This window comes from Balearica regulorum, chromosome 3, assembly GCF_011004875.1.
Source record: "Balearica regulorum gibbericeps isolate bBalReg1 chromosome 3, bBalReg1.pri, whole genome shotgun sequence".
Lineage (NCBI taxonomy): Eukaryota > Metazoa > Chordata > Aves > Gruiformes > Gruidae > Balearica > Balearica regulorum.
Window position 1 is genome coordinate 104,359,238 of NC_046186.1, and position 23,695 is coordinate 104,382,932.

At 40.9% G+C, this 23,695-nt stretch overlaps 1 protein-coding gene across 1 annotated transcript; it reads left to right on the forward strand.

Moving 5' to 3' along the window:
* The first annotated feature begins 372 nt into the window (after positions 1 to 372).
* RRP15 (ribosomal RNA processing 15 homolog) lies at positions 373 to 23,329 on the forward strand. Its single transcript, XM_075749284.1, has 5 exons — positions 373 to 451; positions 3,795 to 4,069; positions 5,972 to 6,069; positions 6,906 to 7,107; positions 22,736 to 23,329. The coding sequence occupies exons 1-5, from the start codon at positions 388 to 390 to the stop codon at positions 22,886 to 22,888; spliced, it is 792 nt and encodes a 263-aa protein (XP_075605399.1). The 5' UTR covers positions 373 to 387; the 3' UTR covers positions 22,889 to 23,329.
* The last annotated feature ends 366 nt before the right edge of the window (positions 23,330 to 23,695 follow it).

Consider the following 23,695-nt stretch of genomic DNA (forward strand, 5'->3'; position numbering starts at 1 on the left):
TTGCACAAATTTCTAGCATCCCAAACTCTTAATCTGAAAAATTTGTAAAAGAATGCAAAAGGCCCTCAGGGCCTCGCTGGGCTTTGCCAGCGCTGGAAGGAGCAGCAGCCCAGCGCCTGAGGCCCGCGGACCTCCCTGTGCCTGAGGGAGAGGAGGAGCCCAGGCAGCCCCTGTCCGCTTCATGTATCTTTCCATTTCTCTCGCTTGTTCAGTGAAAAACCCGACAAACCCCCCGCTTTGCCGAGGTGCCTAGCCGCCTCTCCAGGCCCGCGGCCCGCCCCGGAAGCCGCCGCCGCTGCTCGCCCACTCGGAACCTTCGGAGCCGGAACGCAGATTCGCGGCGCGGGGGCCGGGCCGGAAAACGATCCTGGGTGGACGGCGGGGACGATGGCTGCCGCCGGCGCGGCCCCACGTGGGCGCAGGGCTGCGGTGGCCGAGGAGGCGGACAGCGGTAACGGGCGCCGCTTCCCCGGCGGGAGCGGGGAGGGGTGGGAAGGGGTTTCGGTCCCTCTCTGTTCGGGCGGGCTTCTAAGGCCTCCTCGGCCCCCGCCGTGGGCCGACCCCGCCGGCCGCTCCTCTCTGCCCCGTGCGAGCCAGCCGGCGGGCCCGCGCCCCTCCTCACCCCCTCCGGAGCCTGGGCCGAGGGTTGGAGCCGGCTGGCGTGGGGCGGCGGGACTAAGGCCCCGGCCCAGCCGCCTGCCGAAGGCCGTTCCCGGTGGGGTGGAGGCAGCGGGGCTCCGTGGGGCGGCTGCCCCGCGGCGCCTGGGGTCGTGCCTGCTCCCGGCCCTGCGCCGTGCCCGGTGCTTCCTGTTGGCCTGCGCTTAGCGGCACCGGCTTTTCTCTTCCCGGTCCCCCCCAAAATAACTTTCCCTGCCGTGCGTCTCTGGGGTGCCTCTTTCGGGAGGGCAGAACTGGACGAGCTCGGCGGTGCGGTGGGCTGGGTGCCCGTCTGTCGGTCTGTCGGTCTGTCGGTGTCCGTCCGTACGGGACGTGGATCTGCGCCCAGCCCCGGAGGACCCCCGCGAGTCAGGCGGAGCGCAGCGGTACAGCGGGGGAGCGGAGTGCGACCACCCCATCAGCACACGCGTGCTCCGGCCTTTACTCGTGGTTGTGCGCTCACTCGCGCCTCTTCGTGCGTTGCGAGGGTGTGCCTGACCAGTTGGGATGGCGTCTTGGTTACGTCGTGCAGTTGGAGTGTTTTGGTTTTTATTTTTTTTTTTTTTACTCCAGGAGGGGCCGAGGTTGTGGCCGTTTGTAGCCGTAGCTCGCGGTGCTCCTGTTGGGTTTGAGGGTCGGACAAGCCTTGCGTGGGAGCTGCTTCCAGAGCTCGCTTCCCAACGGCGGCGGGTTTTTTAACCGTGTGTATCTACACCTAGATCCCTGAGCAAGTTCAGAAGAGCAAAGCATGGAGATGTACGCTTCAGTTTCCCACGCGCGCAGAGTTAGGGCTTTTCGTAGTAAATCTCTGCCAGGCTTCAATCTTGGCGATTCAGAATAGACCCCAGGTCCTACTTCTGATAGAGTTAATCTAGTTTAAATTACTTTGCGGTACCTCTGCTTTATCTCGTGCTGTTGACAGATCCTCTGATGGGTGAAAGAATAAGTCACGGCTGGTTGTTGAAGCCTTGTTCTTCTTTCTGCAATTGCTGAAAGCAAAATGTTGTTGTTATCTGCCAATAAAATAGGATCATGCCAGATAATATTATGTAAAGGAGACTCAAACATGCTTTTGAATTGTCCTTTTTATAAGTCTGATCTGTTTTAGGGGTTTTTTTATGGCTGACTGTGGAAGTTGGTCCCATACAGTGAGTAGAATTCAGGTTTGGACTTTTGGTAGCTGTTAGACTTTGTATGTATAAAAAGTCACAAGTAGGGGTTAATTTCTTGTTTAAAAACTAGATATCAATGTTCTAGCACGGACAAGGCTTAGGGGTGAAAACTTGACAAATTGTTTTACGTGTAGGAACCAGGATGTGGTGATGCACCTACTTCTTTACGTGCAGTGGTTTAAATTTTTTTTATATTTGGAAATCAGGATATGGAGACATACTGATATCATGAAAAGGATGCCTTTAGTAGTATTTTCTGAATGTATTGAACAAATTTGCCACTTCTAAATTTCCCATTTGTAGTAAGGATTGTTGGAAAAAAACCCCAAAACACCAAAAAAACCCAAAACATAACTTATCCTGCATGGGGCATGACATAACACTGTGTTCACCTTGGTGGCGGTAAAAGTCATACTGATATAGATAATGAGCAAGTAAGTATTTCTCTTCCACATTTGTGATGTAAACACATAATCTTGCTGCTTTCCATGATCACAACTAAATGCTCTCAGAGACTCTAAACATGCCTGGGCATCAGAGGTTTTGTTTTAAATTGGATAACACCACTGTTTTGCTGGTACGTTGTGGTTTTTTTGCTGGTTCAAAAAGAAGAAGGCAGAGTAAAGAGCTAGTCTGGTAACAGAGAGTATGCTTATGTTTGTTAAGTATTTAAATAGGCAATTGATTAGTAAGGAATATCACTAATAGCTGTCTGCATGGTTTTATGGAAAACAGATCTTGTGAAGCAGTCCTGACTCTTCATTCTCCTAATGATTTGGTTGATAAAGGTAATTCATGGGATATAGTAGTGCTTACAAAGTAAAGCACTTGGCTCAGTAGTATTTTACATTGTGATTTTAAAATACTCTTTTTAAGTCAGCTGGTATCTCGGAGTTGGTGGGGAGTTATCCCCTTGCTGGTGGGACTGGTGTCAGAAACCAGCCTCCTTCTGTCCAGCACTTGATTTGTGGCCCTGAAAGTTGTATATAACATAATTAATTTAACACTTTGGGGTGGCATAAATATTAGTGGAATGCTAGTTAATAGTGGCAGGACACTTATATGCTCTCCTCTTGGTTATGTGATAAAGTGGGTCCACTGAAATAACCAAAGGTATTTTAGCACGCCCTAAACTTGCAGCCTGTTTCATTCTAGTTACTCATCCACACCATTAAAGACTTTATTTTTTGCTATTTCACCCATTGAGCAGACTAAAGAGGGTAGTGGTAGATTCTTCATTTGTTAGATTTGCTGTCTAGTTGGCTGTTCTCTCCTGTCTTGCTGTTGCTTGATTCCAAACTTCAGTGTTCTAACTTTAATTCCTTTTTTGTTTTGAAGGAGGCATAGGGTAAGGAAACTTGAATTTGGGGGTGTTTTATTTGTGTATCAAAAGCTTGGCAGTTACTTGTACCAGAAAAGCCTCTGGTTTCTTTTGAGCTACCTGACAACTGTCTTGGTTCTTTATTTCACAAAGCGGTCTCCCCTCTGTGCAGATTTTGCTTTCATGTAAGAAATGCCCCCTTGCCTTCGGTTTAATCCATGTGGCTGTTTGCATTTAAACACTAGGCGTCACTGTTGCAGTTTGTATGTAGGTACGTACACACGTATGCATGTATGCATTTATAACTTTTGAACTGGAAAATATAGTTTTTTCCCCAAACTTACAACTCCTAAACATCAAAATATTCATTAATCTAATAATAAATTTCCAAGACCTCATTTTCCCTTTTACGCAGCCTCTTAAATCACTTTAAGTCATCACTGAGATGAGCAAGCACTTGCACTGGATACTTTCTAATAAATTAATTATGGTGGTATATGCCTGCTTGAGGGATTAATTGTAACAGCAAGCAGTACATGGCCCTGAACTCAAATAACTCTTACATATGGAGCAAATTAATCTTGTGATGGATCTTTACTACAAACAGAACTCCTGATACTATTTGTTTACTTCCCCCCCCTTAGATTCTGAGTTAAACTCAGGACTTCCAGAAGACAGCTACTCTTCAGGAAGTGAAGCCCTGGATGGTGATGATGAAGATGAAACACCAGCCCTTGATGATGCGGTTGAAGATGCAACAAGCTCCAAAGCTGGCCCAAGTGCAGGCTGGGCAGATGCTATGGCAAAAGTGCTCAACAAAAAGATTCCACAAAATAAGTCCACCATCTTGGCCAAGAATAAAAAAATGGAGAGGGAGAGAGAAAAGGAAAAACAAGAAAGGCTGGAGAAGAGGATGAAGGTGAGAAAAAGATGCAGGATTTCGTTGTGCAGTCAGTCAGGTGGGAATACAGGCAAGATCCCCTCAGTGGGGATCTAGGAGAGTGCTCTGAGACTGTCTCAGTTTTAGAATCTCTCCTCCACGGTGATCTCAAGTAGCTTCAGGTTTTTTACTTTCCAGACAGTCATGCTGTAGGGCTTTTTTCCTTACTGCTTTTTCTGGGCCTTCAGACGGGCTGATCTTTGGCAGCAGGACTGTTCCAGTCTGTCAGCTTAAGGTGTTTTTGTTGTTGAGAGGGTGAAAGCAGCTGCTTTAAGCTTAGTTTTCTAATTGCTGTTGTTAATTTGGGGTATAATTCACTTTGTCAGCATTACAAGTTGAAATAGTTCTCTCTCATCAAACATGAGACCGAGAAAGAGAAAACTGCTTTCATTTAAATTCTGCTGCAACTTCTGAAATCAAAGGCCTCTAAGTTGAGATTGCAGTAATCGCTGATGTGGTTGTGAATCATTGTTTGCTCCCTTCAATGATTTTCCTGGTAGGAGTTTTCTATTACAGTGTCCGTGGCCTAAATTACTTCTGGTTCTGAAACTGTTAGGAAGAAAACAAAACTGTATTGGCAATTAAGTAGTTTGTTTGTGCATCTTTAGTGGAACTTTTAATTCCAGGCTGTGATTGATTTACCTTCAGGCTAAAAATACATTAATAGTTCTAATGTCTCATCTTACCAGTTGTGTTTCAGTGGGATAACCAGGCTATCGACCTGTCAGTCTGGGACATGCTGTGGCTAGACTATGGCCTGTAAATACAGAGAGCTTCATGGCATCTGCTCGGTTATGGTTGTCCTCGATACTTGTTCTCATCCAGTAAATACATGGGAGTACTGCAAAGCAGAGGCGGGCTGCAGGTCCCCAAACTGACTTGTTTACCCTTAGGAAAAACTTGAGAACAGTCTGCGTTCTATTAATTTCTTGCTGATGGAAGTTAGAATAGGGCAGTTCTCTTGATCAAAGGCCAAAGTGTGGTCATAAACTCACAAATTTGTAGTAGTCTGCCTGGAATTATAAAGATAAGGACTTTCAAATTCCATGAGACTTTTTGCATAAAACAGACTTAATGCAACATCACCAGGCCTAGAACAGTGTTAAATTGTCAAAAGGGAAAAAACCCTTCAGTATCTTACTCCTGAAGCAGAGACTGGGGACATACAGTGTTCTCTTACTGTAGCAGAAATAAAGCTGGTGATGGTGTGTCCCCTGGTAATGGGAAAGTGGATCAGTTTGATTTTGAAACAGAGAGCCTCAAAAAAAAAAAAAAAAAAAAGACAAATCAGTGTTGTACTCAGGAGTTGTTCTCCAGCAGGCACTTGGTCCTCTTTCTGGTGTTGGAGTTCTGCACGCTGTAGTCTTTGCCGTGCGTCACTGTCAGTCACAAAGCTGTACTGTGATTAATTCAGCAGAGGAAGTCAAACCCCAAGACTCAAAATGCAACATGCCTGTCTTCATAGAGCCAGGGTTTTATTATATATATGTTTCTCTGTGATCAGCTTGTGAAGTCTTGGAGTTGAAAGCTGTCTCTGATTAATTTCCTTGTCCATAGCAGTCAGTGTGAAAGCATTTGAGTTTTTCTAGACTCCTTTTGCTTGTCTCGAGCCAGAGGCATCACTCTGGTGTGACTCTCTTCTAGTTTTTGTTGCAGAAGGCAAGTGACTCTTTGAGGTTTGACTGTGGCCCCTGGTGTGTCAATACAAGAGACTTGCCTCAGACCTGGTGTCCAGCCTCATATTGGAGCTCCTCTTACCCTCAAACCAAACCAAACTTTGTTGATTTATCTCTTTCTTTTCCTCCTACTACATACTCTATCAGAGTACGCTGCATTCTCAAATGCTCCACGTTGCTTCACATAACTATATTTATAACGCAGCTCGATAAAAAGCGGGAGTGGGAAATGATGTGCCGAGTGAAGCCAGATGTTGTCAAAGACCGAGACAGAGAAAGAAATCTTCAGAGAATTGCCACAAGGTAGGAGTTTTTCTGAATGCTTTCCTTAAATATACATATATTGAAAAGGGGAAGGAAAGGCCTGTGCAGGTAATCTGTTTCTAATCAGATTGAACTCTTAAGAAGTGACTAGCAGGAGCCGGGTGATTTATATACAGGTCTGCATTGTACAGTATCAAGTTCAACAAAAGATTTCAGGAGCTTTTTGAAAGAGTAAAAATTTAGATGGGAATGTAATGTTTGTTTAACAGAAGTGCTTTGTTAGATCCCCTCATTTTGTTAATTTAATGCTTTAAAAATGCAGAACAGTTGTTTCTGCTACTGTTTTTTCCTTCTCTGGAGAGGATTCACCAGATCCACGGCTGTTCAGTTCAGTTGCTGATTCTGCGTTGCGGTAGCTTGTTGTCACAAAACTAGCTGAACGCCTTGATGTGCTGCCTGTAGCTGTCTCCTTTCTCATTCCTCTGCTTTGTCCCCCAACTTCAGCTGCTCTTGAGATCTTGCCTGAGGAATTTAATAGCTGATGGCAGGACAAGTAACGTGTTTCATCCACAGAAACATGCTCTTCCACTGATCTCGGTGCCATGTTACCATGCTTATGTCGAGGTCTGAATAGTTAGTTGTGGAATTTTTGTTACTGGTTCCTAGCAATAAGTGTGAAGAGTGAAAATAGCAAGTCTCTTACATCGTAGTAAATGCTACTTAACTGAATTGATGTTCTGAGTGACCATTTTGGGAGGCTAGAAGCCATCCAGCATCTGCACTGATTAGTAGCTTTGGGAGAGGGTTCATTTCTGTAAAGGGAACTTGAGTTAAAAACTGTGTTTTGTTGTTTTGTTTTTTTTTCCCCATCCCAGAGGTGTTGTACAATTATTTAACGCTGTCAGGACGCACCAAAAGAACATTGATGAGAAGGTGAAGAAAGCTGGGAGCTCTGACAGGCAGCGTGCTAAACTGCTGTCATCTGTTTCAAAGAAAGATTTCATCAATGTCTTAAGAAACATGGAGGGTGCTAAAGGAAGCAAGAATTCTGCTGGAAAAACCACAAAAAGTAAACAGGTAGGCTTCACTTGGTAGAAAAAAAATCCATACAAGATACCTTCTCATATAACTGCTGTCTGTTAATGGGCCTGCTCTTCAGAACAGCTGTGATCCAAGTGCCTGGCGTTTTTTGAGACTACTTAGAAGGGAGCAAGTAGCTCTTAGCCTGTTTTCCCTGTCTTTTGAGTATCAGGACACAAAACACTGGAAGCTCTTCTGATCAGACATCAAGCCTTGGGTACACATAACTTGTTTTAGCTGTGTGTTTAAAAAAAGAATATGAAAAATTGGTTTTTTATCTTGGATTTTGGAGCAACCATGGAACAAACTGCTAGATTTTACTGGGTTGTGACATTCTGAATTTGGTCAATAGTAGTTACCAGCTCCTTAAAATTCTTAAAGGCACTGGTGCTCTTCATCTTACGCGGTGTATTAGACTGAACTACTTGTGTAGCTTTGGACGATTATGGTATCTGGAACTGAAGGGCTTTGCCTTACAAGTGAATACTGCAACAGAAAGAAACTGAGACATATTAAACACTACATGTCGGCTTTTCTTTCCCTAATTCTGTGTGTGTGTTAGGCTGATGTGGCTTTATTGGTGTTACGATGTTTTGGACAGAAGTATTTTAACACGTTCTACTTTTTTCCAAATGTGCTCAAGAGAGACACAGTGTAGTTGGGCTCGTCCAACTCTTTATCAGTTCTTTCAACTCACCAAGTAGCTCAGAGTTGAGAACAGGTTACTCAGACATACTCTTCCTCATATTTCAGAAGCTACACGTTTTGAAGCGTATTTGTGTTCAGGTTTGAACTTTGTGCTTGGTAGTGTATGGAATACTTCTGTTGGCCCGGACTCACAGCAGTTAACTAAGTGCTTTTCTGTGCCAGGAAGAAATACTTTAATCAGTCGGGAGACAACAGTTTGTCATATGTTTTTTGTTTGTATGCACTTGGGGAGCATGCTGAAACACTGCCTGGCATGAAGAGTTCATACAATTTTCATGCAAGTGTAATATTAAAGTATTTTTTAAATTCTTTGGATAATGAGAACAATTTAGCTTGGTGCTGACACTTTATTTCTCCTTAAATGATTCCAGCTTGCTTGTTTGGGTGGGGGGGCATGCGTGTGTGTGGTTCTTTTTTTTTTTTTCTTTTTTTTTCTCTCTCCCCCTCCCCTGAAATAGCAGAACAACATCGGAATGATAGCAGTGCCAACTACTATTGTGGGAGGCATTGAATTAATAGCTGAGCAAAAACTAGGACCTTTTTTCCTTTTTGTCACATTGTAGCAGGGAAATTTTCTAATTACTAGGTCAGAAAACATAGATTGTAAATGTTTCTATACTATAAAAAAAAAGTTATTTTGGCAGCATCCGTAACAGCATATTTCTATTAAAGAGCTCTGGAGATGCTTTAGATGTTGGCTGGCTAGTGTCGGTTTTGAGTATGGATATAGGTGCTGCTTTCACATTACTTGTGAACAAAAACTTCAGGTTTTGGAGTTTTTCATTAATATAAGGCTATACTTGTAGGTTTGGGATTTTTGATTGGGGAGAGGTGTTGAGTTTGGTTTTTTTAGTTGTGGTTTGTTGTTGGGTTTTTTAACAGCCATGTCTGCCTGGATAGACCACCCCTTCCCTCCCTCCCTTGTTGCATTTGCTTCAGTGACTCTCCATTCAGTACTGAACCAAACTTTTTTAATAACTCCTCTTCAAGCTGTTCTTAATCTGATTTTTTTTTTCTTGAACATATTTTACCCGTTCAGCAGGCTCACATCCTCATAGTTGTTGATGCTTGCGGTTGACGTCAAAATCTGATCTTCAGTCTCTTCAGAATTACACAAAGGTGTAGCCAGTGAACATTACTGCTGGCCTCCGCTGTTGTATCTCTGCTTTTTTGGTCTTTGAGAGTTTTTCAGAGGGTAGTAAGCAAGGATGAGGGGTTTGGGTGGTGAATTCCTTGCAGGAGGAGTTTGTTAGGTTGTTTGTGCCATCTGAAAGCTTTTGTTTGTTTGTTTTTGTGGGTTTTTTGTAGCAGCCTGCTTTGTTTTTAGCAAGTGAGAGTATGGCATGTATTTAATTTTTAAAAAAGGGGGGGAAAATGTATTTATTTATCTCAACAAAAACAACAGACGAGATGCCAATCCCAAACTCCAGGCACTCTGCCATCAATTAAAATGCAGTCCAGAACAATAAAAACGCTACCCCACCCACATAAAACAAGCAGTCAGCAAGAAAAATAGCAGAATAAAGTTTTCCCAGTGAAAGCAAACCTTTCTTGACTCGTGCTATGAAAGGAAACTTGACTGTATTTGTGAGAATGGGCAAATGCTTTTTCTTACTCCACAGTGGTTTTTGACTGCAGGATTTGTTGCTGTAGTTTTGAAAGTTTAGTGGTTTCTTCCAAATGTCAGGAGTTGTTGAAGAAACTCTTTATAAAGCTCTGTTTTGGCTGACTATTTAGTCAGGTATATGTATGTGTGAAAAAAAGAAATTAAATGCTCTGTAAAAGCCCATTGTAGCAGTGGGATTTCATGGTAGCACAACCACTTTGAAAAGTTTGTTCTTGCTTTCCATCAGCTTTCTGCATTGATGGGAAGGATGGGGAACCTCTGCCCTGTGAGAACATCGTTTATAGTCTTGTATACTTTTGGCCTAAATGTTACTTGGTGTGCACCCACCCACTGTAGCTATGAAAAAAAAAAAAAAGACTGTAAGGCTGTGAAAATTTTCCTGTGCCATGTGAAACCCTAGCCCTTCTTTGGGTTTTGCGTGCCCAGATGGGAGTAATTACTTTTCTGAGCTGGAGCCAAAAGCTTTGCCTTTCATATCATTAGCTGTTTATCAAGGTATTTCTTAATCCTCGCTGAGCCAGCTGACTTGTGTAATATTTTTTCCCCTGTTTTTTTCCAAGGTACTATACATGATGCTTGCCTCTGGGTAAGATCATCTAATTTCCCTCCCCTCACCACCTTATCTAAAAGCCTTGCAATGTGGGAGAAAAATGTAATAATATTCTTTAAAAAAATAAATAAATCTTGTTTGTTGTTTGGCTGGGGTTTTTTGGGGTGGTTTTTTTTGGGAAGCACTTACTGGAAGATATGAGCGCTTTCAATCTTGTTCAATCCTTACAGACCAGATTTTCAGTATGTGTTGGTTGTATTTTGCAGTTTCCCACCTGTAAGATACTACAAGAAACATTATTAAACTACAGGTTTAAAAAAGGTACATATTAGAGATGCTGTCTTTCCAGCCCTAGAGGCTGAAGTCATCTTTATGTCTATAGAACAAACACAGAAGTAGGTAGTGGCAGTAAAGGATTCCTGCAAGGAATTTTCTTAAGGTCCTTAACAAATTTCTGCGTGCTCCTAGGATTATGGATTAGGGAAGTACCTTTGCTTCCAGGCTTGAATGAAGCTTCTGATATCTTAAAGTTGCACAGACACGTTGGCTGATGTAGTGGCTTACATGAGGTCTTGAAATCTTAATTTTAAGAGAAAAAAGAAATTCAGAATTAACGTTCCTGGAGCAGCCTTGACTCTTCTTCCTTGCTGCACGTCAGCTACAACAGGGTAGGTCAGAACCAGAAGTTCTTGTTGTGACTTTTCACTTGTCGTTTGTGCTACTGCCTGTAAAGCATTACTGGGTGGTGAAACATTTTCTAGTGACATATAAATAACTGGCATGAAAATTACAAATGTTCTTTGTGACAAAGTGTAACCTGCACTCATCAACCTTTGATTTTGAATTAGGCCTTTGTAGCATGGTTTTCTGAATCACCTATATTTGCTTCAACTCGTAAGCTTTCTTACACCAGATCTGTTGCAGAGCGTTTTAATGGTGGAAGTGAGAGCAGGATTTCCTGGTCTACTTCAGTAACCATGATCCAAATTCTGTAAGGTAATTTTTTTCTGCATGACTTGGATGTACAATTTGCTTCCTGTGTTGTGATGGTATCTGGAAAAAACTGACGTATTGGTCTCAGAATAGTACCTGTTCTAAAATAATTTATTAATGGGAAGGAAGATGAGCGGAGAAGAATACAAGTGCTATTTCATATCAGCTGTTGCTCATATGGGACTTGAAATAAAATGCTTTTCCAGAAAAGTTCCTTCTGCATGAAGCGTATTTTATAAATGCTCCTAGTGTTTGGTAAGTAAATTGTAAACACAGTGATTAGAGTCAGGTTTACTATAGATCTTCCTTGTGTTCATAAAACTTTTAATGTTCATAAATATTTTAATTTTAAGCAGTAGTTTGAAGATTGTTTGAGGGCAGGAGTATCACCACACTTCCAACTGCTGTTCTCGCTGGGACACAAGAAGTGGTGTGGGAGCTTTCATTTTTCAAGTTAGAGGGGGATATAAATGTACTTTCCAGCTTCAGACTTAGATCTGTTTAAAACCTGTGAGAGTGACTGCCGCCTTTTTCTTGCAGCTGCATAAGTACTGGCCATTGGCACGTTATTCTGGTTTTTTCCACAGCTTCCACAGTGCAGAAATGGAGAGGAAAAAAAAAAGATTATTTTCATCCATATACATGTTTGGAGGGACAGTGGTCTGAACAGTTGCCTCAACCAGCTGTAGGAAATAGTTTATTTCTGAAGTATGGCTGAAGGCATAGACGACTTCTAGAAATTTGGTAAGGTGTGTCAACACCTCTTTTAAAGGGAAACTTTTTTTCATAGGTGGTAATGGCATTGCAGAGTAGCAGAAGTTTATTACTGCAGCTGTTGTGTGCTGGTTTTACAGAACTAATTGAAGGAGTAACCAGGCGTGCTTGTAGTCCAGCAGATTTGAGGGGGCAGCCAACTATTAATTTAGTTCAGCTGCAGCCAGAGTAGATGTGTTCTCCCAGTTTTAATAAATGTCTTCCCATCACATGCACAGAAACTTTTAATTTGGATTCCTTTATAAATCATGCATTTGTGGCTGTTTTTCCCAAATGTGTATACACTTTTTTGAAGGTCACCTTCACTCATGTTTGGAGCTGGTGCTTTTAATGTAGTATTTTTGGTTTTGCACAAAAAGGCTGCTGACTACCTATTGTATGCTGTATTCTACTCTTTATCCTCTACTCTTTATCCTTAGGGATAAATACAGTGTAGCTTGCCACTGGTTTGCTGTATCGTAAATTCCTTATGTTCTTTAAGGTACAGGGTGGTTGTGCAGTATTAGAAGTTGTTTGATGGTGACATTTTTACTTTATACATCTTCCTGTAAACAGATTTAGACTTTGGCAGTTTGGGTCATCAGCAGGGTTAGGTTTTTAAGATGTACAAGCTCACTTCCCTATCTGTTGCCATAGCTGGTAACACACATCTGTGTTAACGTGGAAATGTAGGTCTCTGTCAATATTTAAATGTGTATTTGATTGATAGATGTCAAGAACTTGACCCTGTGAGTTCAACTCCAGACAAGAGGATTAAGGGCTTCGTGATAGCTGTATTTCACTAGGGTCACCCTTATTCTGTGGTTTTATCCTCAGACTTCCCTTTCTGCTCTCTTTTTCACATACTTGATCAGAAGTCAGGAAGGGGAAAAGACTGTGATTTTTGCAGTCTGTTTCCATCAACCTCTTTTCCTTTTTTTTTTTTTTTTTTTTTTTTTAATTCCCTTCCTATTGAATGTTCCTGACAGTTTCTTTCCCCCTGTACCTGAGGGCCAAGCGCGCAGCCCGGTGTCATGGCGCCTGATGCAAGAGCAGCCCTGACAACAGAGTGCCCTGTCTGTCATCATGAGTCACACACAGTCCAGTTTTTAGTGCTGTCTTCTAAGATGCAGATAGCATGTGATCAGTGAGGACACATATTTTGAAAGAATTTGGATACTAAATGCCTATCATATCTACTGAGGTGACGACCTCAGGTTTGGGGAGGGCAGTCCTCCAGATGTTTATAACTTGGCCAGATCTGGGAAGATGTTCATGGAGATAGCGAAAGACAGTTCCCAGCTCCAAAATACGTCCTTAACTGATTTTTTTAAGTTCAAAAAACCTGAATGTTGCAAGATTTTAATGGTTGTCTTTAGGAAATGTCTCTTTCTTTCTCCTTAGAGCTGTAGACCGAATGTTTTAAGTTCATCTTTCTGTGAAAAGGGCTGAAGTGATTTTAGTTGGAACATCGCACAAGCCTTCAGCCTGAAGCAGTTGAAGTTTGGCAAATTTTGTAAGTGAATATAAACAGGGACTTGTGATTGAAATGTCAGGCAATGTTGAGACAGCTCCATCTGCCATGTTTGAGACTAACTTGCCTTGCTATTTGATTATTAGTGCACAGGATACTATGATGGTGTTCTGTTTTCCCAGATGATGTTGCAAGGCCTCTTTTTTAGTAAAACTATGTCTAAAACAACCACATTTGAAAAACTTGTGGTATACATCTTCTTTTGATCTTCCTGTAAGTATACAAAGCACAAAAAGTCAAATCCTGTTAGACTTTTATCTTGTAAATTGAGTTGGAAGCCTTATAAAAGCAGCTCTCCACTTTTGGCTTTGTTTGTGACTCTTATAGGCAGGGCAATGTACTTAGAGAAGAATATATCTAAACATTTCATAAAGTTTAATGAAAAAAAAAAGTTCTTTAGAAGACAAGCTCCACCCAGTCTTTACTATCTGAACCAGTTTTTTTTCCCGCATCTAAGCATTTTTATTAGAAATTATCTTGAAAAGTGATTCCCTTACTTTGAAGTTTTATGAAGGTAAAAAATGTTCTGATTTCCAGAGTGTTGAACTAGCATATGTGTATTATAAATGACCTCTGTAGGCACCTACTCATCTGTTTATCTTGGTAGACTTCAGGAGTGGTGGGTCAAACTGCTTCCAGCTTCCAGTGGTGAAAGGGTTGCTGAATTCAGGCTTTTTTTTCTATGGGAAAATCTGGCCAGTTTTTAATGAGTGTTTCTGAAATTTACTGTAAGCTTAGAAAATACACTTTTTTTAAAAAAAAAAAAACAACCCAAACTGCTATTATTACAAATGATACTAAAGCTGTAGTCTTGTAAATGTCTGACCTCTTTTCAGTTTGTTTCTGAACGCTGGACAGTGTTCTGCATGTGGTCTGTGTCATTTCTTCTCTGTCTGCAGGCCTTCGGAAAACCTATACAGAAGCATAGAAGGAGATGGAGGGGTCAGAAATGTAGAGACAGGGTAGCCAGGTGGCTAAGATAAGAGATTGGGGTTGCGAGCAGTTTATGTATTCCATCTTCAGGCTTAACCTGCCTTCAGAAAGCAGCCTGGGAGTTGAAGGCTATGGTCTGCTCCTTGATGAGTTTGCCACTCACCCGTGATGGTATAAGGGAAATGACAGGAATGTAAAGTCAAAGAAACTTGGTTTTGCAAACACTTAGGATATGTTGTAAAAGCAGGGGCAAGGAAGGTAGGGAGGTTTAGCCAGACAAGCTACTTGGTAGTCATAAAAACTTCTGTATATCATATTTAGTAATAAAAATACACAAAAGCTAGTTCTTTGCATGGTTTATGGTGTTTTTTTTCCCCTCCCCCTCCTGCGTCATAGTTTTTTGTATCCCTTTGCTTGTTTTGAGACTCAAATGTAAGTGGAAATCCTGAGTCAGGAAGAGGAGGCTATTTATTAGCCCCGCTTCTTCCTCATCAGCTCCTCTGAGATGATTTCTTAAGTGCTGGAAGTGAAGGACCTGGTCGTTACTGTAGCCTTCATCGTTTGAGACAACCTTTTGGGACTCACTTTCTTATGCCTCTTGCTGAATCATAATGAAAAACAGTGGATGATTTCAGCATCATTTGTAGGAAATAATCTGAGTCATACTCAGATTATTCAAAAATCTGCAAGCTGCTAATTTATTCTAAAAAAAAAAAAAAAAAAAAAGGATCAAAAAAGTACTCCAAACAGCCATGGGGCTGCCTGTTTCCTTAGTGTGCCAACAGGCAGGCTTTTATAACAAATCTGCAGAAAATTAAGTACCCAGCTGAGTGTATTAGTGTCTTGCATAAATGGATGACATGTGAGAAAAAAAATCTGTTGTGACTTGAAAAAGTTTGTCTGAAGTAGACTGTTGAAAGACATTAGTACTTGACTTTTGAGGGATAGCATGGAGAAGGCCTTAGTCTTGACTGGATGCTTTTTACTGGACACGCTTGCTATAACTGCATATTTTCCAGATACAACTTGATGGTTCGGGAACTGTGCAACTTGCAACAAGGATGTTGTGGATAATGTTTAGGATTATCCTTAAACTCCGTCAAGTCTTTGTTACTGCAGCAAATTCACATTAAGAAATGTAGGACCAGCTGATGGATAGAAGCCTTTTTATCTCTTGTGAGAAGTTGTGTGGCACTTCTTTCAGGGTTGAAATGCTAAGTATCTAGAAAAGTTTGTTCTTACTTTCTTTTGAATCCCATCCAAACAGAAAAATTCTTCGTTCGTTATTTTCCTTAGGAATAACGATGGAAGCTGGTAAGGAGTTGTCTGTGTAAATTTGCTCTTGGTAATTAACCAATATGCTTTTTGGTACAAAATGAATAGTATTTTGCAGACTGGTTACCTAAGGCTCATGATTAGCTAGCATGAAAAGCTTTTTTTTTTGATGGATGGCATTTTCTTTTCCAAGTCAGAATTGTGATTTAACTACTTTGTGGTTTGAATACCACAACTTGCTAGACAAATTTTTTGTCTGATAAGCAATGAATGTATAACACATGTTACTTTAAATACAAAAATCTTGATCATAGGTTGTTTTCAACCATGGTACTCATTGGGTCTTTATGTCAAGAATTAATTGATCTAGGTACTGTGCAGTCTTTGCTCTAAGGATCCTATCATTCAGGTAGATGAAACATGAAAGCTGCGTGGAGACTTTCAGATGAAGAAAGGGTAGGAGTAACAGGTGAATACTGAGATAGCAACGACCAGTATGGTAGGCGGTAATTTCACTGTCAGTAGTATAACTGCCGATAAACAGGCATTGCAGATGTGAGGGTAAAAACGATACAGATGAGGATAATGAAGCAGTTTTGGTTTTGCAGGAGGAAAAAACAACCATGACTGAAAATGAGCAGTGAAGGCATACACAAAAAGTATACTGTTTGGGAACTTTCTGCCCTGATGTGTGCATGATTACCTAATACAGGGAATGTGTTATTTCTCTCTTTCCGGGTATCTTCTCTATAATAATTTGTAGTCTACTTTGAGCTAACTTTTATTTGGCACCTCCTTAAAAATGCTCACTTGTGGACCTTTTTTTGCTTTTTTTTTATGTCAGTGGAGTGTTTTGGCCTGACAGTTGGAAAGACAGTGATGTAATCATTTGATATTGACGACACTGTCATTTTTGCCTTGTGTTTTACAGAACATGAGTTAAAAATTACAGAATATATTCCACAAGAGGAACTGTTATATGGGTAAAGGTAACAGTACCTACCTGTGTTGCAGCTGAACTATAAGGTTGTTTTACTAGGTGAGGCTTATCGTGAGGTGAATTTTATTTGATGAGGTTTTTATTTGCTGTGAGTAACTCCTGAGTATAGCATGCCCATGCTGTTCATCATCTCATTAAAACATGTAAAGGGAATCTCAATGCCACTATGGCCAGACATTGTCTTGCAGCAGCATGTGGTAAAATTCCTTGTGCAGTGGAAGGATTTCCAAGACGGCTGCTATCGGAGCTGGAGCACAGCATGGGCTGAGGAGTTCCAGAACGTCCTGTATGCAGAAGAGCCCTGCGCTACACTTGAATTCTTAAAATATTTTTGCTTTTTCTAACACAAATACTGATTTAAAAGGTTTTTGATGAACTAAGGCTGAGGCAATCTGTTCTCTCCTAAGCTCTTTCTGTGATTCTTCTTTGCAACCAAGCATTTAATAATGATGCTAATGATTTTTTTTCTTTACTTAAGTCTGGATGAATGCTTGTTTTTAGAAATTCTCTAATTCAGTTCTGACCCCTCCAAGGTTGGGGCATGTTTAAGCCTCTGCGAGCCAACCCAAAGCATTCCTTCTCATTCATGCATCCCCAGTTGTAGTAAACCCTAGAGGAGGATGTGAGGATGGGGAGATTCCTCGTGCAGGTCATTAAGCTCTGGGTGGTCTTCTGGCTGTGCTCAAAAGGAAAATCAGTATTTGTTGTGCTTGTAGTAATAATTCCAGTGAATTCACTTGCAGAGAAGTTTGAGCAGGAACAGCAGGCTTCAAAACACACTGTAAAAAACATTTCATTGTTTAATTTATTTACTAGAAATGCCAGTGGAGATTCTGGTGTGCACAAGAGACCTTGTGGTCTGAGTAAATCTCCTGTGCCACTGTTGATATCCGCAGTGTAGTGTCACTTCAGATATACAGAGGCAATTTAGTTCAGTCGCTCTAATACATCGTTCCCAGAGGGGATGCAAATGGGTGTTGAATGAGTTTCACCCTAAGGAATAAATGATTGTGCAGAACTATGCTGCAGCAGAATAGACTTCTGTTGTGCAGCTTACATGTTCTGCAAGCTTGAAAATGCTTCCTAAAGTAAGTTGCTATGAGACTTAAGCTCCAAAGTTCAAGATAGTAGTGGTACAGGATATATTCTCAGTTTCCAGGTCTGTGGGTTTTTGTCTGTTTGGGATCAGGCATACATAGGAACCTTTCTTACAGTCAGGATCTCAATGTAATTCAAATTAGATAAAGTTGCAAGCATCACTGATGATTAAACCCAAGTATAATTTTTCTGTTAAAAATCATTACATTTTGTTTTCTGCTTATATTGCCACTTTATATACTTGAGATGCAGTTTTCTTTATTTCTTCCCAGCCTAGAGGAAACTTGTTTTCTTAGCCTGTAAGCTTGAATATTCCCAAAAACAAATTGAGGAAAAATGATTATGCTGGTGTTCTTTGTCTTCCATTTCTTTCGCCCTTCTATCAACTAATTTTTTTTTTTTTTTTTGAGATTTAACACACCTCAGTGTATGCCTATGCTGGTTTTTTTATTTTTGAGCTAGGTTTAAACCAACTAACTTGAGGATGAGAACCAGAACAGCAGCAGTCATTCTGAGCAAGATGCAGGCTGGCAGGGAAGGTAGCTGATGTATGTGAGAGCGCATTTTGGCAGTTACACTTTTTAACTTTTGTCATGACAAAAGCCTCCCTGTATTTCAAGGTCTTAGATGTTTGTATTGAGCAAAACAGAGGAACCTGGGGAGGCAGTTCAAATTAATTAGACAAGTTAGAATTGTTTTCTTAGGGCTTAAAGTTGTTGCTTGAGATATTTGTGTTAGAAATTCCTTCCCTGACAGGTACAAATAAACGTTTATTGGATGTGATGGTAGAGAGAGATGCCCCTGCAAGCTCTGGCATTTCATCTTGTACACGGAGCAAAGGCGTGGGAGTCCAATATGCTGATTATAATTCCTAGGTCTGAAAAATGTTCATTTGTTGATACCCTGCAGTTAGCGTCTTCTGGACGCAGGCTGGAGGGGAATCTCTGTGGTGATGCAGGTATGTTTGCTGTTTTGCAGATGCAGAAACTGGGGTACGTTAAAGTGACACAAGCTGGTGGGTAGCAGAGTGAAATACTGTCTTTAATCTGTGCGCTCTGATTTACAGACATGTCTTTTAATGCCATTACTTACCAATAAGTATTATGGGACTTTGATCTGCTTATGTGTAGGGTTCTGAAAAGCTCTGGTAAACTTTCCTGCTCTGTTTTTAGTATGTTGCTGTGCCAGTAAAGCAACAGATGAAAATGACAATGTCCCGTGACTTAGACTGAACTTAATTCCCTTAAGCTTTCAAAGGAAGCAGGCTTTGAGCTAAGGTGCTCGTTTGCAGGCTGAAGCAGCTATGTGCAGTTACAAGTATCTTGCTGCTGCTTCTGACAGCTTCGGAAGGGGTAGAGAGGCTTGATCTTCCGCCTGAGTGGCCGTGCAGTCTGCCACAACTCCAGTGTTGAGTTTGGCAGGTCTCAGTTGAAGATACTTACTGTAATGTCATTTACCAAGAGTGAATTACGTAGCTCCAGATTTTTGTAGTGTTAAAGAAATGAACTAAACCAGGGAGACTTCTAACTTGATCTTGATCATATAGCTGCTGCTGCTGCTCATGCCACAGGCCTTTCATAGACCAGTTCCTCCAGAAGCATCCAGGAGGTAATTCCAGCCTGGATCATGCAAGGGACAGCTGTTTGTTCCAGCTGACGGACCTAAGCTTTGTTGGATGGGTGGGTGGGTGGTTTTATTAGGATTTGGTTAAGAATCTCAGTTCATCTTGTCCTGGTGCAGACTTTAGAGGCTATGTCTCCAAACCAGAATTAGTTTGGGAAGGATGTCCCCACTGCAGAGCCGTACTTGTATCGGACTTGAGCTAATGCTGTGATAGCTTAGGTGGCCCACCAAGCAGACAAGGTGCTGTTTGGTTTATTTACATGATCTCTTTTCAACTGGACTATCGATCTGTCCCAGCAAGTAAGTATCTGCATTAGAGTAACCACAGTGTGCATTTTGGTCTGTCTTATTTCAGCTCATGGTAACAAGTGTATCACCATGTACCATGCACTCCTTGAGATATTTTCCTAACTGTTGCCTCTCAGACCTTTTGAAGGTCTGCCACACCTTCAGGCAAAGAACAAACCCATTCAAATATATATATAAAAAAAAAGAAGGGGGGGAAAAAAAAAGCAACACCAGAATTTTTCACTCCTTGCTTTACTGAAGGATCCACTTTATGTAGCATTACACACTGATGTTTATATAGCCTGCTTTGTTTTTGTTTGGGGATGTTCAAAGGGGACTTCAGTGTTGTAGTGAAATGTGAGACATGTGGATGAACAGCTGACTGGAAGTTCAAAAGCAGTTGTATAGAATGAAAGCTGGTTTATTTTCCATGTGCCAAGAATCGGTTTTGTTTTATTTAGATGAAACCAGATTATGGCATTGAAAACCCAAGTGTATTAACATTCTTACATGAAGCAAGTTGGGAAGCAATGTTACAGTTGAACTAATTGTTAATTATATAAATAGTTTTCCCGCATGTTTTTTAAGACTCCAGGAATGCTTTGTGATACAATAGATTTAGGTAATTTTTATTCTGAGGGGGGAAATAGAGCAGTAAATGAGGTAGGAATGAAGATACTAAACATGGGGGTTTCTTCACTTGGGAGCATGCTTAAAATTGATTAAATATTTGCTTTCAGGCATTTAATCTTCGTCTTTAAGGCATGGACATGCTAACTGTCTTTCTCCTTAGGGCTTGTTGTAAAACTCTATTCAAACCTTTTTGGTGCCCTACATAGCGGGTAATGCTATGGAGGATCAGCATCCCTCTTTTGTTGAGGTCCTGCTTTTGTCCTGTTGTTCACTTGATATAGCCAGAAAGAAGGGCTAATGGTTGCTGAATAGTGGCTTGTGATGAATTTGAGCATTGGGCTTTTCCAATTCTGAGCCTTTCACTGTCATTGCTGACAATAATCTACTGCTGCTGTGCTGGTTAAAAAAGAAATAGATTTAAAAAGAAATAACAACCCTGTTCTCTGGGGGAAGAAAAAAAAAAAGGAATCTCTGTTGGTTTTTTTATTATTGGGGAAAAAAAAAAAACCCAAAATTGAATTGTTTTGTAAGGAAGATGGGATTTTTCCATTTAGATATTTCAAATTTTACTCTGTGGCATGTTCAAAGAGTGATTTATAAAGAGTCTGGGATTAAAAAAGAAAAAGCTTGGTGACTTTTCTAATCTTTTCGACCTTTCTCTACTCTGCAAAGGTAAACATAAACCAACTGAAATCTGGTTAAAAAGGGGGGCGGGGGGTGAGAGCGGGAAAGCTACCCTCTCCTTGTGTCCCAGAAGAGAGTACCTGTGTTTGCACTAATGCAGATTATTCCCATGTGAACATCTTAAGGTCTACCTAGGCAGCTACCTTATCTGTAACTCTTAAATTCCAGGTAACTGATTACCCTGTCTGAGATGATTTCAGGCTTTACCTGGGTACAGCATTTGTAGTGAATTGCTGCAAGAGTGGAAGGTGGTTAGGAGGCGCTACCCTGGGGGAAAAAGGGGTTGTTGGGATGGGAGAGTTACTCTTAGGAGTAGGCATTAATGAGAGCAGCTGCAAAGACAAAAAATACCACTGCAAAACAACACACAGTGTAAGCATCTTGAGGAACAGTTATAGTTTCTCTATTTTTTGAACTGTACCCTGGGGGATTCCTTTTGGGAAGGAAAGTGTTAAGACATGTTATCCTATTTTTGTGCGAGTAATGTTTCAAAAAACTGGAGAAGTCACATTTAGCATTTCTGCTATTAAAAAACATATCTTGTTTGGCAGACTTTTTGCACTCAAATAACTCTTGTTGGTGTGATACGATGTGTTAGATTTACAGCAATGGACCCACATTCTCTAATCCTCCTTTCTCCTGCTGTTAAATTGTTTAAGCTGCTCTCTCCCAAAGATTGCATGGACATGAGTTAAATACGCTATGGTTCTATGTATTGCATATTCCTAGATGCATGACAAAGAAGAGTCATGAACAAATGTCTAGAGCGATCATACATTTACTTCAGGTTTTGCATCTAGTAGGCAACGCTGCGTCTGCAGAGGATGCTGTAACAAACAGATGACGCCCATCCACTGTACAGTATCAGGAGGTGATGGGTATTCAGTTGAGATCTGCCCTTTTGAGCAGGGGAGTGGGACAAGCACACCCGAGATGCCTGTATTATAAACTTTGTTTCGAAGACCCTGCAGAAGTAAATTACTTTTTTCAGTGCCTCTGATTCCACTTTGGTAGGACAGTTTTTTTTGCTTGCCTGCTGGACACTGAGCCACGTTGTTCCTCAGAAGCGTTTTGCTGTGAAGATTTAAACCACTGTAATCCTTTGCTGAACAGTTTTTAGTATTTTCCTTCAGTAAGAATAGCTTCAAGCTGTTCTGTGAAACTGTTGCCACAGGATGGGGCTGTTGCACTGCCCAAATATGATCTGTCACTTAGAAGAACTGCAACCAAGCACTGTTTTCAGTGCTAACCTTAAAACTACACTCCGGTCACTTTTCTTTATTATTCACCAGTCCATGTAGTATGGCCTCAGTTTATCCACTTTCAAGAGGTAGGAAATTTGGAGTAAGGTGTTGTTGGCTTGCTGAGTGTAGATCAACTTTGTTTCTTTTAGAAAAGGCAGCTTTGCACCATATGACAAGCCCAGGTAGTGAGGTAATAATCCACATAAAGGGGATTTGGTTCACGTATCACAGAATATGTTAAATATTAAATTTGGGGGTTTTTAAGTCTTTATTAAATCCATATTTGTGTTTTAGAAATGTGCCAAGAAGCGTTCTAATGAAGCAGCACCTGGGGGTTAATAAATGATATCATGAATCCATTCTGATTGCCAAGAAAGATTTTAATAAAGGAAGCCATGCCCAGGATTGACCGTTTCATCCATGAGGAATAATTGTTTTGTTTCCATATTTATTTTATTGGTTGGTTAAAACAAGTTTGCTTATGAGCATCAAGTCCTTTATGATTGTCCTGCATATTTTTGTGTACCATTTGCATGAAGAGCTAGCCCTCACTAGGTCTGCTGATGCAAATTTTAAGAGTGTGAGAGGTATTATTTTGATTGCATGAAGAGCTCCCATCTTCTACTGCCTTTCATATTCATCTCATCCTCTGTTCCCTCTTCTCCTCTCCTCAAACATTCAGGGTGAAGTGAAGTCTGAAGAGGGGCCAGAATGGAATATACTGCGTGATGACTTCATGATGGGAGCATCTATGAAAGACTGGGACAAGGAAAGCGATGAAGATGGCAATACTGAACAAGGAGGTGGTCTGAAACAAGATGATGAGAGTGACTGAATGAAACTGAAAACCATTCAAGATAATGTTTTATCTTCTTAACTTTGGTTAAAAAGTCGACATTCTGTGAATGTACAACACTTGGAGGATGTCTCCTTTTTTAAAAAAAAGGACTTGCACAACTTTGGAGTGTTTTCTCCTCCATGCCAAACTTTTATTTAATATAGCTTCATTTGCTATACTGAAATCCTGAAATATTTTCCAAAACATGTATAATTTTCAACATATTTCCAAAACATTTTGTACAGTCAAAATAGTGGCACCTGCCCAATGAAAGAAAGATTTTGCCAAGGTCATTAAAAGTTTATACATTAGTCATGGCAATTGATGTATTAGTGTGCCTGCATTTCCAAATCAGTGTTGCACTTTGAAAAATTGTTAGCAATTCGCAATAGAAATGGCTTACAATAAACACAGAAATGCCGTCACCTTGTAAAGTTATCGGACTCCTATAGAGTCTTTACTACTTTGGCCAGGAAAGGTTTTGTAGATAATAAAGAAAAGTAACCATTAATGTGATAGTTCTGGTTTTGGAGCTTTAGTTTGATTGGAGACAACTCTGGAAACATAATTGTAAAGAGAGACACTTGACCCTACTGATTGGCTTTTATATTTATGTAGATATACGTACGTATGTTTTTTCCATTGCAAGTCTGAAGTTGTATAAGCTGAGAGACTGGAAAGAGAGGAAAGGATAGCGGTTGCTGTTGTTTTTGTTGGAGGAGGGAGGGCTTTTCTAGCAATACCACATAAAATTGTATTCAGCGTTGCTTCATTTGCAGTTCTGGTGTTCTGGCCTTTTTCAGA

Coding starts and splice junctions, on each gene's coding strand:
- RRP15 (XM_075749284.1), top strand. CDS start 388: ATGGCTGCCGCCGGCGCGGCCCCACGTGGGCGCAGGGCTGCGGTGGCC. Junction 452..3,794: donor GGCCGAGGAGGCGGACAGCG/GTAACGGGCGCC, acceptor CCCCCCCCTTAG/ATTCTGAGTTAAACTCAGGA. Junction 7,108..22,735: donor AAACCACAAAAAGTAAACAG/GTAGGCTTCACT, acceptor TCAAACATTCAG/GGTGAAGTGAAGTCTGAAGA.